At 43.9% G+C, this 17,126-nt stretch overlaps 1 protein-coding gene across 1 annotated transcript; it reads left to right on the top strand.

Annotated features, from left to right (window-relative positions):
- The first annotated feature begins 3,560 nt into the window (after positions 1-3,560).
- LOC149275486 (UPF0606 protein KIAA1549-like) lies at positions 3,561-16,244 on the top strand. Its single transcript, XM_089504693.1, has 19 exons — positions 3,561-3,882; positions 4,480-4,568; positions 6,497-6,674; positions 6,967-7,097; positions 7,521-7,704; positions 8,132-8,191; positions 8,360-8,505; positions 8,593-8,770; positions 9,161-9,339; positions 11,135-11,343; positions 11,469-11,596; positions 11,929-12,134; positions 12,249-12,472; positions 12,649-12,793; positions 13,011-13,319; positions 14,079-14,131; positions 15,254-15,402; positions 15,735-15,907; positions 16,011-16,244. The coding sequence occupies exons 1-19, from the start codon at positions 3,561-3,563 to the stop codon at positions 16,242-16,244; spliced, it is 3,297 nt and encodes a 1,098-aa protein (XP_089360819.1).
- The last annotated feature ends 882 nt before the right edge of the window (positions 16,245-17,126 follow it).

The raw sequence follows: 17,126 nt of genomic DNA, 5'->3' as shown, positions 1-17,126 counted from the left end.
GCGAACCTTAATACTTAAGATGCCTTTTATTCATTACGTCCATTGAGTTAATTGCTGGCGCTGTCCTTCAAGGAGATGCAGAACTCGCGGTTTTTTTTTTGCTTGTGCCGCGGCTTAGAGACTGAGAGCAAGTCCCTTGAGAAAGGCTTGGTTACTAAGAGACAGCACGGTCTGAATTTTAATGAGGCTGTCCCTTTATACTCCGCTATCGGGAACTCATCAGTCAAACCTACTCGTTTTGTAACAATGTCTCCATGCTTGCTCTGTACCTTCTTCATCTATAATGTGTAGCACGCACGGAAATGTAACAGTGAATCCTGAATGGGTGACGTATGTTATAGGAACTTTGACCCATCAGATTTATCTAAAGTTGGTCTATCTCTCGATTTACGTAGCCTTTTGGCATATAGATGCCATGTTTGTACCCTACGTTTACCATTTCATAATTTCAAATAATTGTTCCTTTAAGGCAGGAGCCTACAGGCTATGGGTTGATAGTGGCTGCCATAATTCCCCATGGAAAGTGATTAGATGCATGCCTAATTGGTCCAGTGATGGCAAACCGTTTTGACCCAAGTGCCAACACTGTGTATAACGCACACAAGCCTGTCCTCACACCTACTGCATGTTAATGCACATCTCAGATGGCCAAATACTCCAAATGTATTTTTCATTTCATTTTTTTAAGCAAAAATAGAAGATTATGATCCCGTTTTTCCTTGAGTAAACAGTTCATGTGCTTATATTAGTACTAAACCCAACTATGTTGATAAATGTAATCAAATTCATGGGTCATTTTACATTGACTATCTTGTCTTTTTGAACAAGTAACCATATCAATGTTTTTGTGTCTCATTCTGAAGTTTGAAACTGATCAACATGTTCTTTTTTTCCCTTTAGTCATTGCATCCTTTGGTCCATTCTCTCTGCGAGCTAATGGAAACTTAACATTAACCAACACCACCTCAGACCTAGAAGAAAGTCTTTCTGTGTCTCCGTTATCACCAGACCCCTCTGGTACAATCACCGTCCTTCCTCTTAATTCTGTAGAAGCTGAAGACCCACATTTATCTGAAGAACCAGCATCTCTTTCCTCTGAAGTTCCATATCCTTTAGGTACAGTTACTGCACATCAGACTACTATACAAGGTGCGGAAGCCACAGCCACAGCTGAGACAGTAGAACTTGCTACTACGTTTACGGTGTCCTATCCTCCAGACCCTTCAGAATCATTGTCTACTCATTTTCTGAGCTCAGCTCAAGCTGTAGAACCCACGCTTGCAACCAGGCCAGAAGAGCCTTGTACAGTGACTCTAGAATCGCATGTTTCAGAGGTTCTAACTTCTTCTGGAATCACCACTGATCCTCTAAATTCATTGCTTGCCGTGGAGCCCACAGTCATGACTGGGAACGATAAGGCTACCACATCTTCAGTGTCAATTATTCCAGAGGTTCCAAACCTCTCAGAAACAATTTCTGCCCCTCTTTCAAGTACTATTCCAGCTGTAGAACCCACCATATGGCTACTGTCCAGCGAAGCTGCCCCGATGAATGAAGAATCAACAGTCTCTTCACTTGTAGCACAGCCATCTACGTCCTTGGCAGTCTCTCCTGTTTTATATGACTCAGTCATGACTCACGAACCATTGGACACAAGCATTCTAAGCGTCTGGTACCCGGGAACCTCCACTGCAAGTCAAGCGGAACCTTTTACCATTTCGCAAGAAATAAAACCTAGTATCTTAACACCTACATCTTCAGCAATTGTAGAAGTTTCATATCTCAATGACTCTGACATATATTTCAGTACAGAAGCTTTACCAATGTCAACGACGTATTGTACAACTGAGAGTTCTTCGATGGACACATCTTTGCTGAGCCCGCAGCTGTCAACACCTTCTCAGTTTCATTCCACAGATGAAGGGGCCATTACGTTTTTTTGCCCAAGCTTCGAATCTTCACTGGTTTCACCTGTTACTCTGAACGTTATCACAGATTCTGTTGGTGCAACCAACACAGCGGATATCACCAGCATTTTAACCAAAAATGAATTGCATAGTATTTTTCCAAGCATGGGGCTCTCTGTGGAGCTAGGATCAACCACCAGCCTTAATCTGTCTCTCGACATAGCTCCATTTCCATCCAGCTCTACGGGATACGAAGTACCCACCTCCGTTGTGCCAGGCGTGTCAGGAACTCCACTGATTACTAGTAAGGAAGCTATCTTCACGCTGTATTCTAGCCCATGGATTACTCATACACCTCTCAATGATGAGATGATTGGACTGTCCAATATTGTTACTTCTGAATTAAAACACACAGAGTGGACATCAAGAGGTTACTTGGAAACGATATCCACCACTTCCTCAGGGCAAATAGGACCGAGTATCCAAAGTACTGTAGTCTCAGACACAACGTTTCTTGAGGAGTCAACCACTCAAGTCTTGGACACTGTCTTCTCTTGGAGTTCAATGGTTCCATCATCTACTTGGAATTTAGACAATTTCGTTTCGTCTGCATATTTTACAAGCCTTGTGGACTCCACTCTTATTGAGGGCTCGTCTATGGACACTTTCTTTCAGTCCCAAAGTGTAGAACTGGAGACATCAATGTTTTCTGTGGTAGACGCTACCATTTTTATGCCTTCACTTTCTGAGCATTTCTTTTCTGCCACAGCCTCTGTCATCGTAGAACCATTCCTTGACACAACGGTTATGTCGGTGTCAACCCCTGCTCTCGATAGTTTTCTTTTTGAACCCTCAAACACAAAGGAGGCTCCAGCTTTTGTGCCCACAGAATCTGTTGTATATTTTAGTCAAACGTGGCTTCCGTCGGAAAAGACTGTGAATATTTCCGACTTTGCAACTTTATCAGTGGATTTAACTGTAGAGCCAAGCAGCCTGTGGCCTTCATTATCTGAAGAAGCTCTCACACCTTTGACTTCTTTAGGGTACAGTGAACTATCCAAAAATATTCCTCAGGGCTTATCTACTGTGCTTGCAATTTCAGATTTTATTTTAAGTAGCTCTGTGTTGGAGCCTGATTTTATACCCACCACTGAAACTATTAATTTTGAGGGCTCGGGAGACATGCCTTGGCAGACCTCCATCACCAACTCATTTTCCTCTCTGACTCCATTTCTCAGCACTGAGTGGACAGGTGACAGTTCAAGTGTCTTCTCTGAATCCTCTGAACTTTTGGAGGCTACGTCTGTCTTGCAATTGGATCCTGGTGTTCTTTATACCTCAAATGTTACAGGTTCTACCTCTCCACTTCTGCCTTTACTCTCTTCTTCTGCCATACCGGAGACACTCACCTCCTCTATTGGTTCTGATCATACCAGCAGTGCTTTGATCGAGGAGACACTTCAAACATCCCTGGTTGTGTCTAACACTCCCGTAACAGGGGTTTCCGTTATCATGACTCCGTTAGGGGCTTCGAGTACATTTTTTCCTCCAGTGAATCATTTTGATACATCTACAGCAGAATTGCCATCCACCCCGAGTGAGCCACTCACACTAAGTTTGACTCCCACTTTGAGTCCATCTTTCAGTTTAACCATGAAACCCACCACAAGCTTGCAACCCATTCCAAGCTCCAACATAAACTCATCCCCTACGGAGTCTGGCTTAGTTGTAGCTACATCTTTTGTTCCGACTCTTCCTCCCAAGTCAACGACCAGGGCAGAGAACACACCATCAACAATGAGTACCACAACATCCAAAGCCACCAGCACCACTTATAGCACGACCACGGCATCTCCCACACCCCACGTGCCCATCACACCTCCTTCTGCCATCACAGCTTTGACTTCTCCAACCACCACCAGACCGCCTCTCCTGTGTGATATCACCAACCCCGAGCCCTATCTGGTCACTGCGGGTAAAGTATTCTACTTTTTTTTTTTTTTTTGCTGTTTTCGTTTATCTCATTTACGGTCAAGAATCAGTGAGGGAGGATTAAAAATGCCTACTCAGTTCACTACAGCCATCAACTAAAGCATAAAGTAGTAACTGCAAGACCTCAGCCTGTGCCTTATTAGTGGTAGACAACAAATTAAACATACTGTGTTTTTCTATAGTCATGTACTAAGCTCAGCCTGAATTGCCTTCAAATGGGTTTTATTTTATTTTTATTTATTTTATATTTTATCTTATATTTATTTATTTTATAACAGCAGACCTGGGGGACATCATTGTAGGGGACACCAGCTGGAGACTCCATTGTAATATTTGGGTGAAATTCTATACAGAACTGACAGTTTATGGCAGTACTAAGTACTGTTTAACGACTGAAATCCTTTCTTCCGTAGGCTTAATCAGAGACTCCCTCTTTGTGATTAAGACTGAGTCATTCTTTTGTTTACCCACTCAGAAGTGGCCCTGTTGCTTAAAAGTAGATATTAATCAGTAGAACATTTAAAAAAATGCCTATACTTGTCTATAAAAGATTTAGTTACCGGTTATTTTATTATTTCAGTTGTCTTACGGGGGACAGATATTGTGAATCTCACAGAATCCATCAAGAATCTGCTAACGATTCAGTTTAACCGATCCGTAGAGCTTGAGGTGAGTAAGCACCGAACAGACGGGGACATTTCATGGTGAGCTTGACCTAAAACATGGCCGATCTAGTATTCCACTAAATTTTATATTTTTTTTAACAAAAGGTTGACTTTTGGAGACCATGTTAGGTGACAAACACTCGACAATGACAACCGAGAACACATTCTCACAGCTTATATTGAACTTGTTCCGTAATCTTCAAATTTTTGAGCCTGTTGATAATATTCACAAAGCATCAGAATATCAGGGCCTTGCGTCTAAAGTCTGATCCTAGTGCAAAGTAGTGCAAAAAGTAAATTGTCTACATGGAAACCAATGGAATTTCCCAAAGGGATTGTACTGTTACATTGGTTGCCATGGTGACAAAACCGCTTTTCCATTGCTGCCCAAAAATCATCACCCATTTTCCGTAACCAGGACGCATTTTTTTGAGGTTAGAAATGTCCCACTCCTCTCGTCATTTTCATGCTCTTAATTACTTCCCCCATTTCAGAAGAGAAGTAAAATCCATAGGGGTTTGGGATGATCCTGTCGGCAGCAACGTTCCGTCGGTTGCTAGGGTGATAACACTGATTTGGAAACTTTGCACGAGAATCACTTTTTATACGTAAACCCAACTGTTTTATGTAAAGAGGTGAAAACCTCAGATTATGAGAATTCCCATTAAATGACGCAGGTTATTACATTAACCCTTCAAGGGCCGTACTTTTTTCATGGAACGTTCAAGGCTTGGTTGTCCCTTCAAGGGTTTCTATATTTATAGAATGATTGGTTAGGGGAGGTAAATTAAATCTCTAGTGGGTAATACAGAATTTGTTGTGTTGTCATGGAGTGTAATACACAAGCAAGGATAGCCTTGTGCAACAATGTATCACTGGTAGGAACAGTAGGTATGATCATAAATATCGGTTAATGGGATTTTTTGGTTGTTTGTTGCAATATTTGTGCTACGGTGATGTCATTTTGAAAGCAGGCACCGATAGGCAGTTGCCATAGACAGTGAAAAGGGTCCTTAAAAGTTTCTATATTGTTTTTATACTATAAACCTTAAGAAAAAAGAATAAACTGACAGATCTCCTAAGGTTTATTTGCTCAGAGGGTTAATTATTTTGATGATTCGCAGAGATTTCTCATTTCTCACACTCACAGTTGCAATAAATGTGTTGCTATTATTAAAACTGTGAGCTTTTCCTGTAAAAACATTCACCTTGTGATGTCTTCTTTTTTTTTTTTTTATACAGAGCCATCTGATTTGACATTTTTTATCTTACTAACTACTAGTTTTATGTATTTTCATTTTTTTATTTAAAAATGGTGCAATGTCAAATATTTCCCCTTCTATGCCCTGCTGCGATGTATAATTTATTTTTTTTTAATATTTCCCATAAAACAATAAAAATATTATTTATTAATGGGATTTTATATATTTTAGATTGTAAATAGTACAATGTCCATTTTTTTCCCCTGTTCTGTGATATTAATTTATTTTTAAGATTTTTATTAAAAAAAAAAAATTTTTTTGAGCATTTTTTTTTAAATGGATGCCTTATAAATAAAATTTTAAAAAAAATTCTATGAAAAATGTGATTTAAGAATTAAAGTTTATATAGTCATTCTGCACTATTTAACCCATTTTGGAGAAAATAAATTGTTGCTTTTTTATATGATTTTTGCTCAAAATCTAATGCTGCAACTCATTTATTTTATAGATTTTTGTACGTACTTTCAAATACCTTAGAGTATGCTGGGGATACACCCGTTGCCCTTCAGAATCCCACATGTGTGGGGTGGTGGAGAAAACAGAAATAATGGGTTAATAAGGTTGTTAATTGGCACCCTGTGCCCGATGGACTGCAGGGGTCACACACCCAACACCCTTTCCCAGTCATTGTTAAAGTGCATGTGTTTTTTTTTTTTTATTTCATCGGCAGGTGTATGCGCCATACCCAAGGCTGTCGTTTATGGTTACCTCCGGGCCCTTTGTCTTCACTTCATTTGCTGTTGAAAACGCCTTGAGCCTCAGCAGCCTCCTCCAGGGCCGATATCCACCCATCCTTTCCCTGCAGACAACTGGCACGGCGCTGGACCAAAGATACCACATCCAGACCGGTGAGAAAAGCTCCCGATAAAGTTTGTGATTCAAAGTCCTAAATGTGGAGCAGTCCCCATAGCAACCAATGGAATGTCGCTGGCGGTTTGTTTATTTTAACAATTTTGCTCCATTACCCAAAAAATTGAGGTGTCGCGTTCTGCTAGTGGGCTCTTAAAATGGCACCTAGAAATTAAATTCTCATTTATACCCGTCTGTGTACTTTTGTCGATGTAGAAACTGCATTCCCTCATCCCTCCAGGAGATCCCGGCATGTATCCCGCATGAGCATTTTGCATTTTTCCCCCCCAGTTCTCCAGTTTGTCCCGCAGTCCGTCGACATCAGGCTGTGTACGTTCAGCGAGCAGATACAGAGGGGGCTGAGTCTTGCTCTGTACGAAGTGCGAAGATGGCGTCAGGAGGACAATAACTTTACCCTGCAGGTGAATAGCCGCCATCTTTATTTTCCAGAGAGAGACATCACTCGAAAAAAAGGAAAACTTTAGGACCAGGAGTAATATTTTTAGGAACTGTGGTTACATGGCCTCTGAGATTTATGCAACCCTGTTAAATAAAGAACTTGGGGAGAAGCTGCAGCCCAAAAGCTACAGAAGAACCACCGCTGTGGTCTGAGATTTTGCTTCATTGATTGGCTTCTTGAAATGTGTTTTCATGTATTTTATCTTTTTAAACATGGCAGATCCCAGGGTATTGTCAGTAAAATCCTTTTTATAACAATTTTTCATGGGAATCCAAGCTAAAACCAAAAATATTGTGGATATATAGAATAAACTCCTATTGATGGCCAATCTCACCACCCTTTACAATGAATGGAGACAATATAATCAGGTCATCTCTCTCCCCAGATAGTGAATATTACAAGCGGTGCGTCCTGGAAGGTGTTTCGGAGATCTCCGGTCACCATCTCCTACACCGTTAAGGAACGTGGCGGTTATTTGAACGGATCTGATGTTAGTGACCAACTGAGGAACCTGAGCCTCGTGGAGTTCAGCTTTTTCCTGGGGTTTCCCGTAAAGCAGATCGCTGAACGTGAGTCTGGCATGACCTGGGAAATCGGGGGATGGAGACAGGTTATTGAAACCTGCCTACAGTTTTCACAGGCTAGAGGGTGGAGAGGAGAATATAGTAAAGTGCTTTCAAACCTGGCCAATAAATGTATATTGGGGTCTATTTTGTGTGGATTTTGCTGCAAACGAATCGGTGCAGGTGTTCTTAAGTTAATGGAGTTCTGTCTTATTTAACTCCTCCCACAGCTCCCCCTACTGAAAGCAGGAAGCATTCCTCAGTACACTTCCTGCACATGCTCAGTAGAACTCCTAGAATTCTAGCCACTGTAACATACGGTAATAGCTTTAGAGGACCTGTGCGGCTTTGAACATTCTCTAGCATTAGACATTCATGCAGTCTACTTACGCAGTTCACAGTTACAATTTTACCCTTTTCTGCCTTTTTTCAGCGTCTCGTTACCCGCAGCTCAATGTGTCTCCTTCGCTGAAGGACTCGTGGCTCAAGACAGGTTAGCGAGACGTCATCGTATTTGGTTTTGTTCTCTTTTTATTGGTTGTGGATAAGAAAACCAGAAAGCCGAAGTCTACAACGCATTTGTTTCCATTCACGGACATCTGGTTGCGTTGCCCTTTGTTGTTACGTTGGTAACTTGTGTTTCTTTTTCTTCTGACTGTAGTCCTGCTTGGAGTGATGGAGCCGCATCTCCAGGATGAAGCATTTCAGGCAGAGATGGAGAGAAAATTGGCTCAACTGATCGGCGAAGCCACCATGCAGAAACGCAGGTGGAAAAGGGCAAGTTTTGCCGGCGGCAATACAGTCCAGGTGAGCGGAAGACCATCTCCCACCTTCTCGGAGAATAACCGCCTTTTAACTTTAAGCGGAAAACTATTTGGGTGTTTGATGTCTTAGGTGGTGAACGTATCGCGCCTGGAAGGCTCCGATGACCCCGTGCAGCTGATCTATTTTATAGAGGATCAGTACGGAGGACGGCTTTCTGCGGCTAAGGCTTCAGATCTGATCAACGAGGTCAACATCCAGCGGGCAGCCATCATCATGGGCTACCGCCTGCAGGGTGTCGTCGCGCAGCGTGAGTATCCTCTGCATACAGAACTGACTTGGAATTCTGTATACATCTACGATAAAGAGTGTTTTTTAACATAGGATGACCATACTTTGACCCAGACGCTCGGGGTGAATTATTTCTTCTCCTGGACACCGGGTCAGGTCACACGTCCCCGCCTAGATCCCGCCCCCTCCCCGCCCACTCCCTACCCACTTGTCACCGACTGACATCTATGTCATGTTATCACCACCCATAAGTGCAGCCAGTCTTGCCCTCTAAATGAAGAGGAGGAGCTTACCCTGAGAAATTCCCATCACAACATTTTGCCTTCAGCTTCTTTTATTCCCGATATTGGGAAAAAAAAATTTGTAAGGATGTAGATTTCAGGTTAATTCAATCCCCCCCTTTTTACAGCCTTAAACCAGGTGCCAGAACCCGACCGTCAGATGCAGAACTTGTGGATCATTGTCGGTGTGGTGGTCCCAGTACTGGTGGTCACCGTGATCATTGTCATTCTTTACTGGAAGCTGTGCAGGACGGACAAGCTGGACTTCCAGCCGGACACAATGAGCAATCTACAGCAGAGGCAGAAGGTTAGAAATCTCACTCTACACATTAATGCTCAGTTTAACCATTAACCAGCTTTTTATACCCAACCTGGCAATTTGTAGATTCTAATCAATGTAGAATGAAAGGAATGAAGTGGCCAAGGTTGATTGGGTACTGATCAACGCCAAGTACATTTTCCTGCAAGCTATCTGTATTAATATTTTTAAGGCGATTCGCGTTGTTTGTAATGAAAATGCTCCGCCATGCAGTCCAGGGGATGGCATTATTTGGAGGCTGCGGTAGATAAGTGGAACAGGCTCCCAGCAGAAGCGGTAGAGGCTAACACAGTGAGGGTATATAAACATGCATTGGATAGGCATACGGCTCCTGAATCGAAGACGAGACCAACGACTGATTAAGGTTTCAGTATGGCGGAGTAGATGGGGCCGATCTGTTGGCAATTTCTTCTTGGGTCCCGCTTTGTCCTCCTGCGCTCTATTGTGTAGCTCTGATTTCAGCCTTTGAAATGTTTCATGTTCTCAGCTCGCCGGCAGCAGCTCTCTCAATGGCTTCGCTTCTCATAGATTATCTGACAGAGCTGATGTACGGCAGCCGACTTGCCTCCCAGGCCTCTCCTGCTCTGGCGGTAATTTGCTCTGGCAGCTCGTATTCAGGGTTTGCTGGCTGCGTCTTAAAGTGCTTTCCTTCGTCGTTGAACGATTTAACTCTTTTTGAAATGGTCTCCGCAAAACCCGAGGAACCCCTGTTGGTCCAGCTGTGGTAGACCACAATTCCCATCATGTTAGTCTCCTAAAGACCTAAATTTACTTTTAATTTTCTTATACATTTTTCTTCTAAAAGGTCAACTTTATCATAAAAAAAAAAAAAAAAAATAAAAAATAATAAACATTAAAAAAAATATATATATATATATTTGATTCCGTCGTTTTTGGATATATAATCTTACATCTTCGTAGCTTATCATCATCGTAGATCATAGTATTTTTTTATTTTTATTTGGTAATAAGACAGGAAGAAGAATAAATCTGGGAGTGGCGAGCGGGGGATTTCTCTAAAAATATTATGTGCTTTTGATTGAACCATTTTTTATAAATATTATTATTACGATTATTTAGCAGATTTTATGCTTGGTTAGTTCACGTGCAGTCGGGTTTAAAGTAGCCATTTTTATTTTTGAAAGAGACTGCAAAATCTGCTCCCATCCAGCTTCCGCGGTGACTGTTGGTGCGTTTCTGACAGTGATGGTTGCTTACATGACTCAACGTCTAGAGCGCTCGGAAACAAATGTTTTTATCATTAGTGTACGCGATATAACGCACGGACGCTTAAATACGCCACGCAATACTGCCCAGCGGGCATAGTCTGCCACCCGGTGGCTGAAATGTGCATTACACCCAGGGATAAATTCCAGCAGTTTAAATCTGTACAGGTGTGACCACGTCAGCCATTTTTCCCTGACACATATACATTTCATATATTGCTGACAAAAGCAGGTTGTCGCCATTAAAACTGAAATAGAAAACTTTTTCTGTATTGTTTTTTATGTGATTAAACCGTTTACAGGTAATTAATTTAACATGCCCATATGTTGTCTAAGTGGAACAGCACCTTTTAAAGCAATAAGGAATACCATGGACCGACTTATTGTCCGATCGGCACCAAAAGCGGCCAATTTCATCCCTAAAGACCAAACTCATGGCCAGTCGTTTGAGCTAATGCTTAATAATTAACGTTGACCCAGACGAGCGCCTGCTTTGTTAAATATTAAGCCGCCTCTTAAGTAGGGTTACCGTTTCATTGGTCCTCGTCTTTCTACAGCTGCAGGCCCCGTGCGTCAAAGGCTTCGACTTCGCTAAGCAACACCTTGGCCAACACAATAAAGATGAAATTTTGGTCGTCCACGAGCCACCCCCAGCGGTCCTTCACGGACCCCTCAAGGACTCCACTCCGTCTGAGAATGGAGAGGTTCCGACTCCAAAGTCCAAAGGCTCGTCCAAACCCCTAAAAGTCGCTAGGCATCGCGGGAGGTGAGCTCTGTATTTGCTTGTGTATTTTTATTAGTTTGAGAGGTACTTGAACTGTAGCCTGGTCGGTTATTATGACCTCGTTTCTGGCTGAGGATGATGTGACTTGTTTGTTTTTTTAACAGCAGAATTACCCCCTCTGATGCTGGATCAACCGCCAGTGAACCGTCCAGCGGGAAGGAATCTGCAGAGGAGGGATCGCCCAGACCTTCTGCACCCCCTCGCGAAATCAAATCACGCCCGGTAACCAAAGGAGGTAAGTTGGAGGTGGCCATTAAGTCGGAGGCAGCATTAGGAGGAGAAGAGAGGCTTTGTTTGCCCCGTGCTCCTCCAGGGATACCCCTAAGTCTTGGGGCAATGGCGCTTCCATTAAAGAATTAATAGATCCCAATGTACAACGCCATGGAACATGATGGCACTATGTAAACCAATAACTAACGTCACTTAGCGATTGATGGTTTGTGGAATGTTGGTTTCCACAAATACAGCGGCACCTTACAGCATATCGTAACGTCCCAATAGATGACGCCGGTCTGGAACGGACAGAATCCAGTTGTAACAATGTTGCGACTGGCTGTATTTCCGCAGAGATGCCGGTGTTGAGCAGCGGCACCGAACAGCACTCCTCCGCCTCCATATTTGAACACGTGGACCGGATGTCTCGTTCCTCCGAGGCCAGCAGGCGATTCCCCAGCAAGATCCAGCTCATCGCTATGCAGCCCATCGCGGCTCCTCCGATGCACGGACTCTCCATGTCTGAACGAGAAGTCGAGGCCAACAAGATCAACAGGGAGGTAGGGACCGTGTCTCTTCTGTGAGGCTTGGGGGGTAGACTCTCGGTGATGGTGGCGTACAGGGGGTCCGGTGGGTAATATCTCCTCAGAATTACGTTTTCAACTCTTGTTTAGATTCAGACGACTCTGCGCCACAAGTCAGAAATCGAGCATCATCGTAACAAGATCCGGCTGAGGGCCAAACGCAAAGGTCACTACGAGTTTCCACTGGTGGACGTGGTGGGAATGACGGACACCAAGGAGAGGCAGCGCATGTACCGCAAGGCTCAGATGCAGTTTGATAAGATCCTAGATCCCATCTCGGGGGTTCCTACAGTCTTCATCGAACCAAGGAGGAGGTAAAGAGGTCCCACGGGGAATCTAACTCGCTTGGCCATTGTTGGTTTCTGGCTTCAAGAATGGCTTTGGCTCAATGTATGAAATTTTTTCCTTCTTTATACCAGTGGGTTGGTTTCGATATTAACTTTAAATTATCGAGTCGAATGGTGAATATTTTACGCCTGTTTTTTGGCAGCTCCAGAGCAAGGCGTTCTCCGAAGCAGCGCCGCAGACAGCCGGGGTCTGGAAGCCCGCCGGACGCTGACAGAGATCGTCTCATCGCTACTGATAGTGACGGGACTTACAAGAGACAGCCGGGGGTCAGTAACTCGGCCTATGTGGTGAGTACACACCTTGTCCGGGCCAAACACTTTTGGTGGTGGATTTGCTAAGGATTATTTGCTTAACATACTAAAGAATGCAGTTGTATTAGTGGAACAGGAGCTTTAAATATGTTGTGACCAGCCGTACATAGAGATAACATGATGGTGGCCCTTAACTATGTCATGGAAGTCAGGTTGGTCACCACCAATGCGTTGATTCCTGTGTTTTTGTCAGTCGGACCCAGATCTCCCCTCTGACAACCCGACGCCGGTTTCCGACCTGGGGAAATTCCCCGGCTCTCCGCATCGGCCCCCGGCTCCTGCGCAGTATGTGGCCCCTCAACCTTCCATTGAAGAAGTTCGGCAAACTATGCAGTCTCTGCTTGACGATGCCTTTGCCCTGGTGGCTCCGGGCAGCCAGACCTCTGGTGTTCCAGGGGTCACACAGACCAGTGGCCCTTCAGGGCCCCAGCCTGTAAGCAGCACCCCAGCTCGCACCGGACGGACTCCTGCACCGTGGGGGAGTCCTTATGCCCCTCATCAAGCATCGCACTTCAATGTAAGTGACGGCAACCAACAAATGGCAAAACTGAAAAGATATACAGACGGACCCCGACCTACAAAGCTCCTACATATGTTTACTATCTCTCACACTCTCTCATACATTCTGACACTCTCACACTCTCTTATTCATTCTGACGCTCTCTATCACACTTTCTCATAGATTCTGACACTCTCACACTCTCTCATACATTCTGACGCGCTCTCTAACACTCTCTTACATTCGGACGCTCCATCATATTCTCTCATACATTCTTACGCTCTCTATCACACTCTCTCATACATTCTGACACTCTCTATCACGCTTTCTTGTACATTCTGATGCTCTCTATCACACTCTTACACATTCTGACGCTCTCACTCACACTCTCTCATGCATTCTGATGCTCTCTATCTTCTTCGCTGACGGTTTCCGTCTCCGTTTCCACTTCTCCTTTTTCTCCATCCGCTTCTGTCCGCTCCCCAGAGCCCTTCCGCAAAAGGGCGGAGCCTCCACACACACACACACACACACACCCTCTCCCCCAATTGGAGGAACAGGCCAATTTGGAGGGGGCTGTCCCTGTGGATGTGTGTGCCGTGGCTCCGCCCTTTCGCTGAAGTACTCCAGGAGCCCTTAACATGTTAGACGGGTTGGCGGATGATGAGTGGTGAAGAAACGCATAGAGCTGCGGAACGATTCGCTTACGTAAGTCGGGGACTTTCTGTATTCACAGCAATGAATTATTTTGTTTAATTTCAGAGGTACGTGGATTATAACATGGCCCAGCCTCCTGCTCCGAATCACCTAACAAGGTAACATGACCAACATAAAGAGAATAGGAAGCATTAGGGGCTACAAGGAATAAACCCCATAACTTGCTATATCTCTGCCCTTGGCTGAGATTTTTACTTTACTGAGAGGGTGGTAGATACGTGGAACAGTCTCCCAGCAGAAGTGGCAAAAAGATAATACAGCGAGGGGATTTAAACATGCATGGGGTATGCTTATGGCTCCTGAATTTAAGACGAGATCAACACAGCCATTTCTGGACGCCTCCTTTGGCCAATCAGACCCAGAGAATCTCTAAAGACTTCATTGGGCAACAAGGACCTAGTTATAGCATGGCGGTCATGGCTCATTGAGTTCGGAGCTGTGCTTGGATCACCGATTGTAAAAACAGATTGTTCTGTGGTTTGTAACACGTCCGTCGCACGCCGTTGCACTATTGCATTATTTTTTTTGATCCATGCCCTGGCTGGAAGGCGTACTTTAAAAACTGAACTGAATGTTATAGTTTCTGCGTAACATCCCAAAGGGGTTAACGTGCGTAAGTGTTACTAGTCATTTTTATGAAGAGATAGATTTATTATGTATTTATCATTATTATTATTATTATTATTATTATTATGTTAGGGTTTTCACCTCCAATAATAACATTATAACATAACAGACCAGCCATAGCTGAAACACAATTAACAGAACTTGTCTGGTATGTATTTTTGGCTTTCTAGGGCATTATAGGCAACTTATAAATTTTATTACTTTTAGAATTAAATAAAAAATGAAAATTGTTACGTTTCATAAAGAAACCTTCATTCTCAGTCTACCTGAGGATAATGGGAATTGTAGTCAAGGTTAGCCCTTGTCCTTTAAGCACCATGTAAAAACAAAAACTGTATACCTTGTTCTCGTCCTTGATGGAAGAGCAGTGCCGATGCTTTGGGGGTCAATAATGGATTCTGTGGGGTCCCCAGTATTTCTGACCCCATGTCCTACTTAATTGCAGGGAATATGTCCCTCCCTATATAAATATACAGATATATTTCTGCCCACCAGTATATTTTCACCATTATCAGCACCTCGGTGATGCTTATGAGGTTTGGGGTGGTAGACCATTGCTGTGGTTGGAAGTTTCACCCTTTTTATCCTTTCAGAAATCCTGGTTTTGGGTCGGGCTTCCTGCACTCAGCAGAGGTGGGACAGACAGACCCCCAGCAGGCTGATACCCAGTACCCTGCCAGGGGTATTTACTCAGAGGAGATACCACCGGTAGCAAGACCGCGGCCCCTTGGGAGCACTGCAGGTAAGAGGCGTAAATGGGGGTAAATGGCTTCCACCCTTCCAATATGGTAGGATGATGGAAATGATAGTTCAACAAAGATTAACCTCATGTTGACTGCCCCCTACCTTACCCAAATTAAATTCTGGTTTCTAAAGCCTCCTTAACATGGTTTTATGGAGATCTACCTTTCATGGTTGCTGGATATGAAACCTTGTGTTCAGTTCTTCATTAGTAGAGTAGTAGATAAATGGAATAGCATTTCAGTAGATCTGTGTTTTACTTGACACCTTGTACGTTGACACTTTTGTAGGCTAAATAATGGTCATTCTCTATTTCTTGGCCTGTCCTTGAAGGTTCTGCCCAGATCCACCAACTGACACAGGTGGGAATAGCCAGCAGAATCGGGGCTCAGACCTCAGAACTGCAATCCAACAAGGTGGGACAACCTCCGGCAGCAGCTCCTGGCTGGTCCTCATATTACCACCCCGATGAGGAGTCCACACGGAACATCACCCACAGAGAACCCGTAAGATTCCTACAGCAAATCGGGACTAACTGATGGTTTAATGTTTTGGCTGGCGCCATGGCATAAAGAATTTACCAGTATTTATTTTTTGTTTTCTTTCCAGAGTCACCCGCATGGACCCCAGGATTATGGGGCATCTCAGATGTTCTCAGGGAACAGGGTTCCAGGTCGCCAGCCTTTGCCGACCAATCATCTCACACCCTCCATCTGTTACCCCTCGGGCTCAGCTGAGGACCTCCACCCTGGTCATTCTTCCGCGTCCCTCATTAAGGCCATCCGGGAGGAACTTCTGCGCCTCTCTCAAAAGCAAGCAGTCGTGACCACCTACCATAGCTGATTGGGGCAGTCGCTGGTGTCTTCACATCTGCTTCCCGTGGAAGCTGGAAGAGATGTCGGGCAAATCAGAGGACGAGATGTAACAGAGAAGTTGGAGAAGACCTTTTGAGACTTCCTTGGAACCGGATTGGCTGACCAACACGTTGTCCAGCAGAGCATCCATGGAAAGGCTGGACGCGGCCAAGAGGAGATGCTCGTCCATGGGCTGTACGTACAAAACCTTACATACAGGTTACACAAAAATACTTGGGAACAGGGTGAATTTTATACATTTTGGGACTCCGTATAGTAAGATTAGACTGAAGCAGGGTGGATGTTGATAAACGACTCGATCAAAACTGAAACGTTGTTTAGCTTAGAATGGGTCCCGCAGTTCTCCAACATTACTGGGGGCTCTTCTATCATGGGACCACTCCAAAAACACAAGTAGTTTGATAAAACAAAACTGCAATTGTACAGGAAAAGGCAAATTCCGGCACGTCTACTGTTACCAACGAACATTCTTCCCTAAAAAAACGGAATTCATCTAAAAAAAAACAACTTTGCCTGTGCTAGTCTTAGACACGATCGACTGAAGAAGGGGTTGAAATGCAGAACGCCAGTCCGACTTGAGGCAAATCTGTACCCAAGAGCTTGCAATCACAAAGTGCCATGAACAACACTCTACAAGCAATAACAATCCTACACGTGGCGTGGTGCATTTGCCTGGAGGACTGACTCGTTGGTGACATCTGGGTAAACCTTTTTCGAGTTTTCGGTATATCACGTAGGCAAAAGATTTACCGATCCGTGTCAGATCTAAAAATCGGTCTAAAAATCTTTTTTTTTTTTTTCTTTTTTTTTAATAGTGGGGTGAAATATTTTTTTAAAGGGAAGAAATTTT

The sequence above is a fragment of the Sceloporus occidentalis genome, unplaced genomic scaffold (genome assembly GCF_023333645.1).
Source record: "Sceloporus occidentalis isolate IW3139 unplaced genomic scaffold, rSceOcc1.0.p SCAF_284, whole genome shotgun sequence".
In the NCBI taxonomy this organism is placed as follows: domain Eukaryota; kingdom Metazoa; phylum Chordata; class Lepidosauria; order Squamata; family Phrynosomatidae; genus Sceloporus; species Sceloporus occidentalis.
Note: the sequence above shows the minus strand (reverse complement) of the source record. Positions and strands in the feature narration are given on the sequence as shown.

Excerpts from the sequence above, each read along its gene's own strand:
- LOC149275486 (XM_089504693.1), top strand. The coding sequence starts at position 3,561 with ATGAAACCCACCACAAGCTTGCAACCCATTCCAAGCTCCAACATAAAC. Across the intron at positions 4,569-6,496 it reads ACCGATCCGTAGAGCTTGAG|GTGTATGCGCCATACCCAAG; the intron begins GTGAGTAAGCAC and ends TTTCATCGGCAG. Across the intron at positions 8,192-8,359 it reads GGACTCGTGGCTCAAGACAG|TCCTGCTTGGAGTGATGGAG; the intron begins GTTAGCGAGACG and ends TTCTGACTGTAG.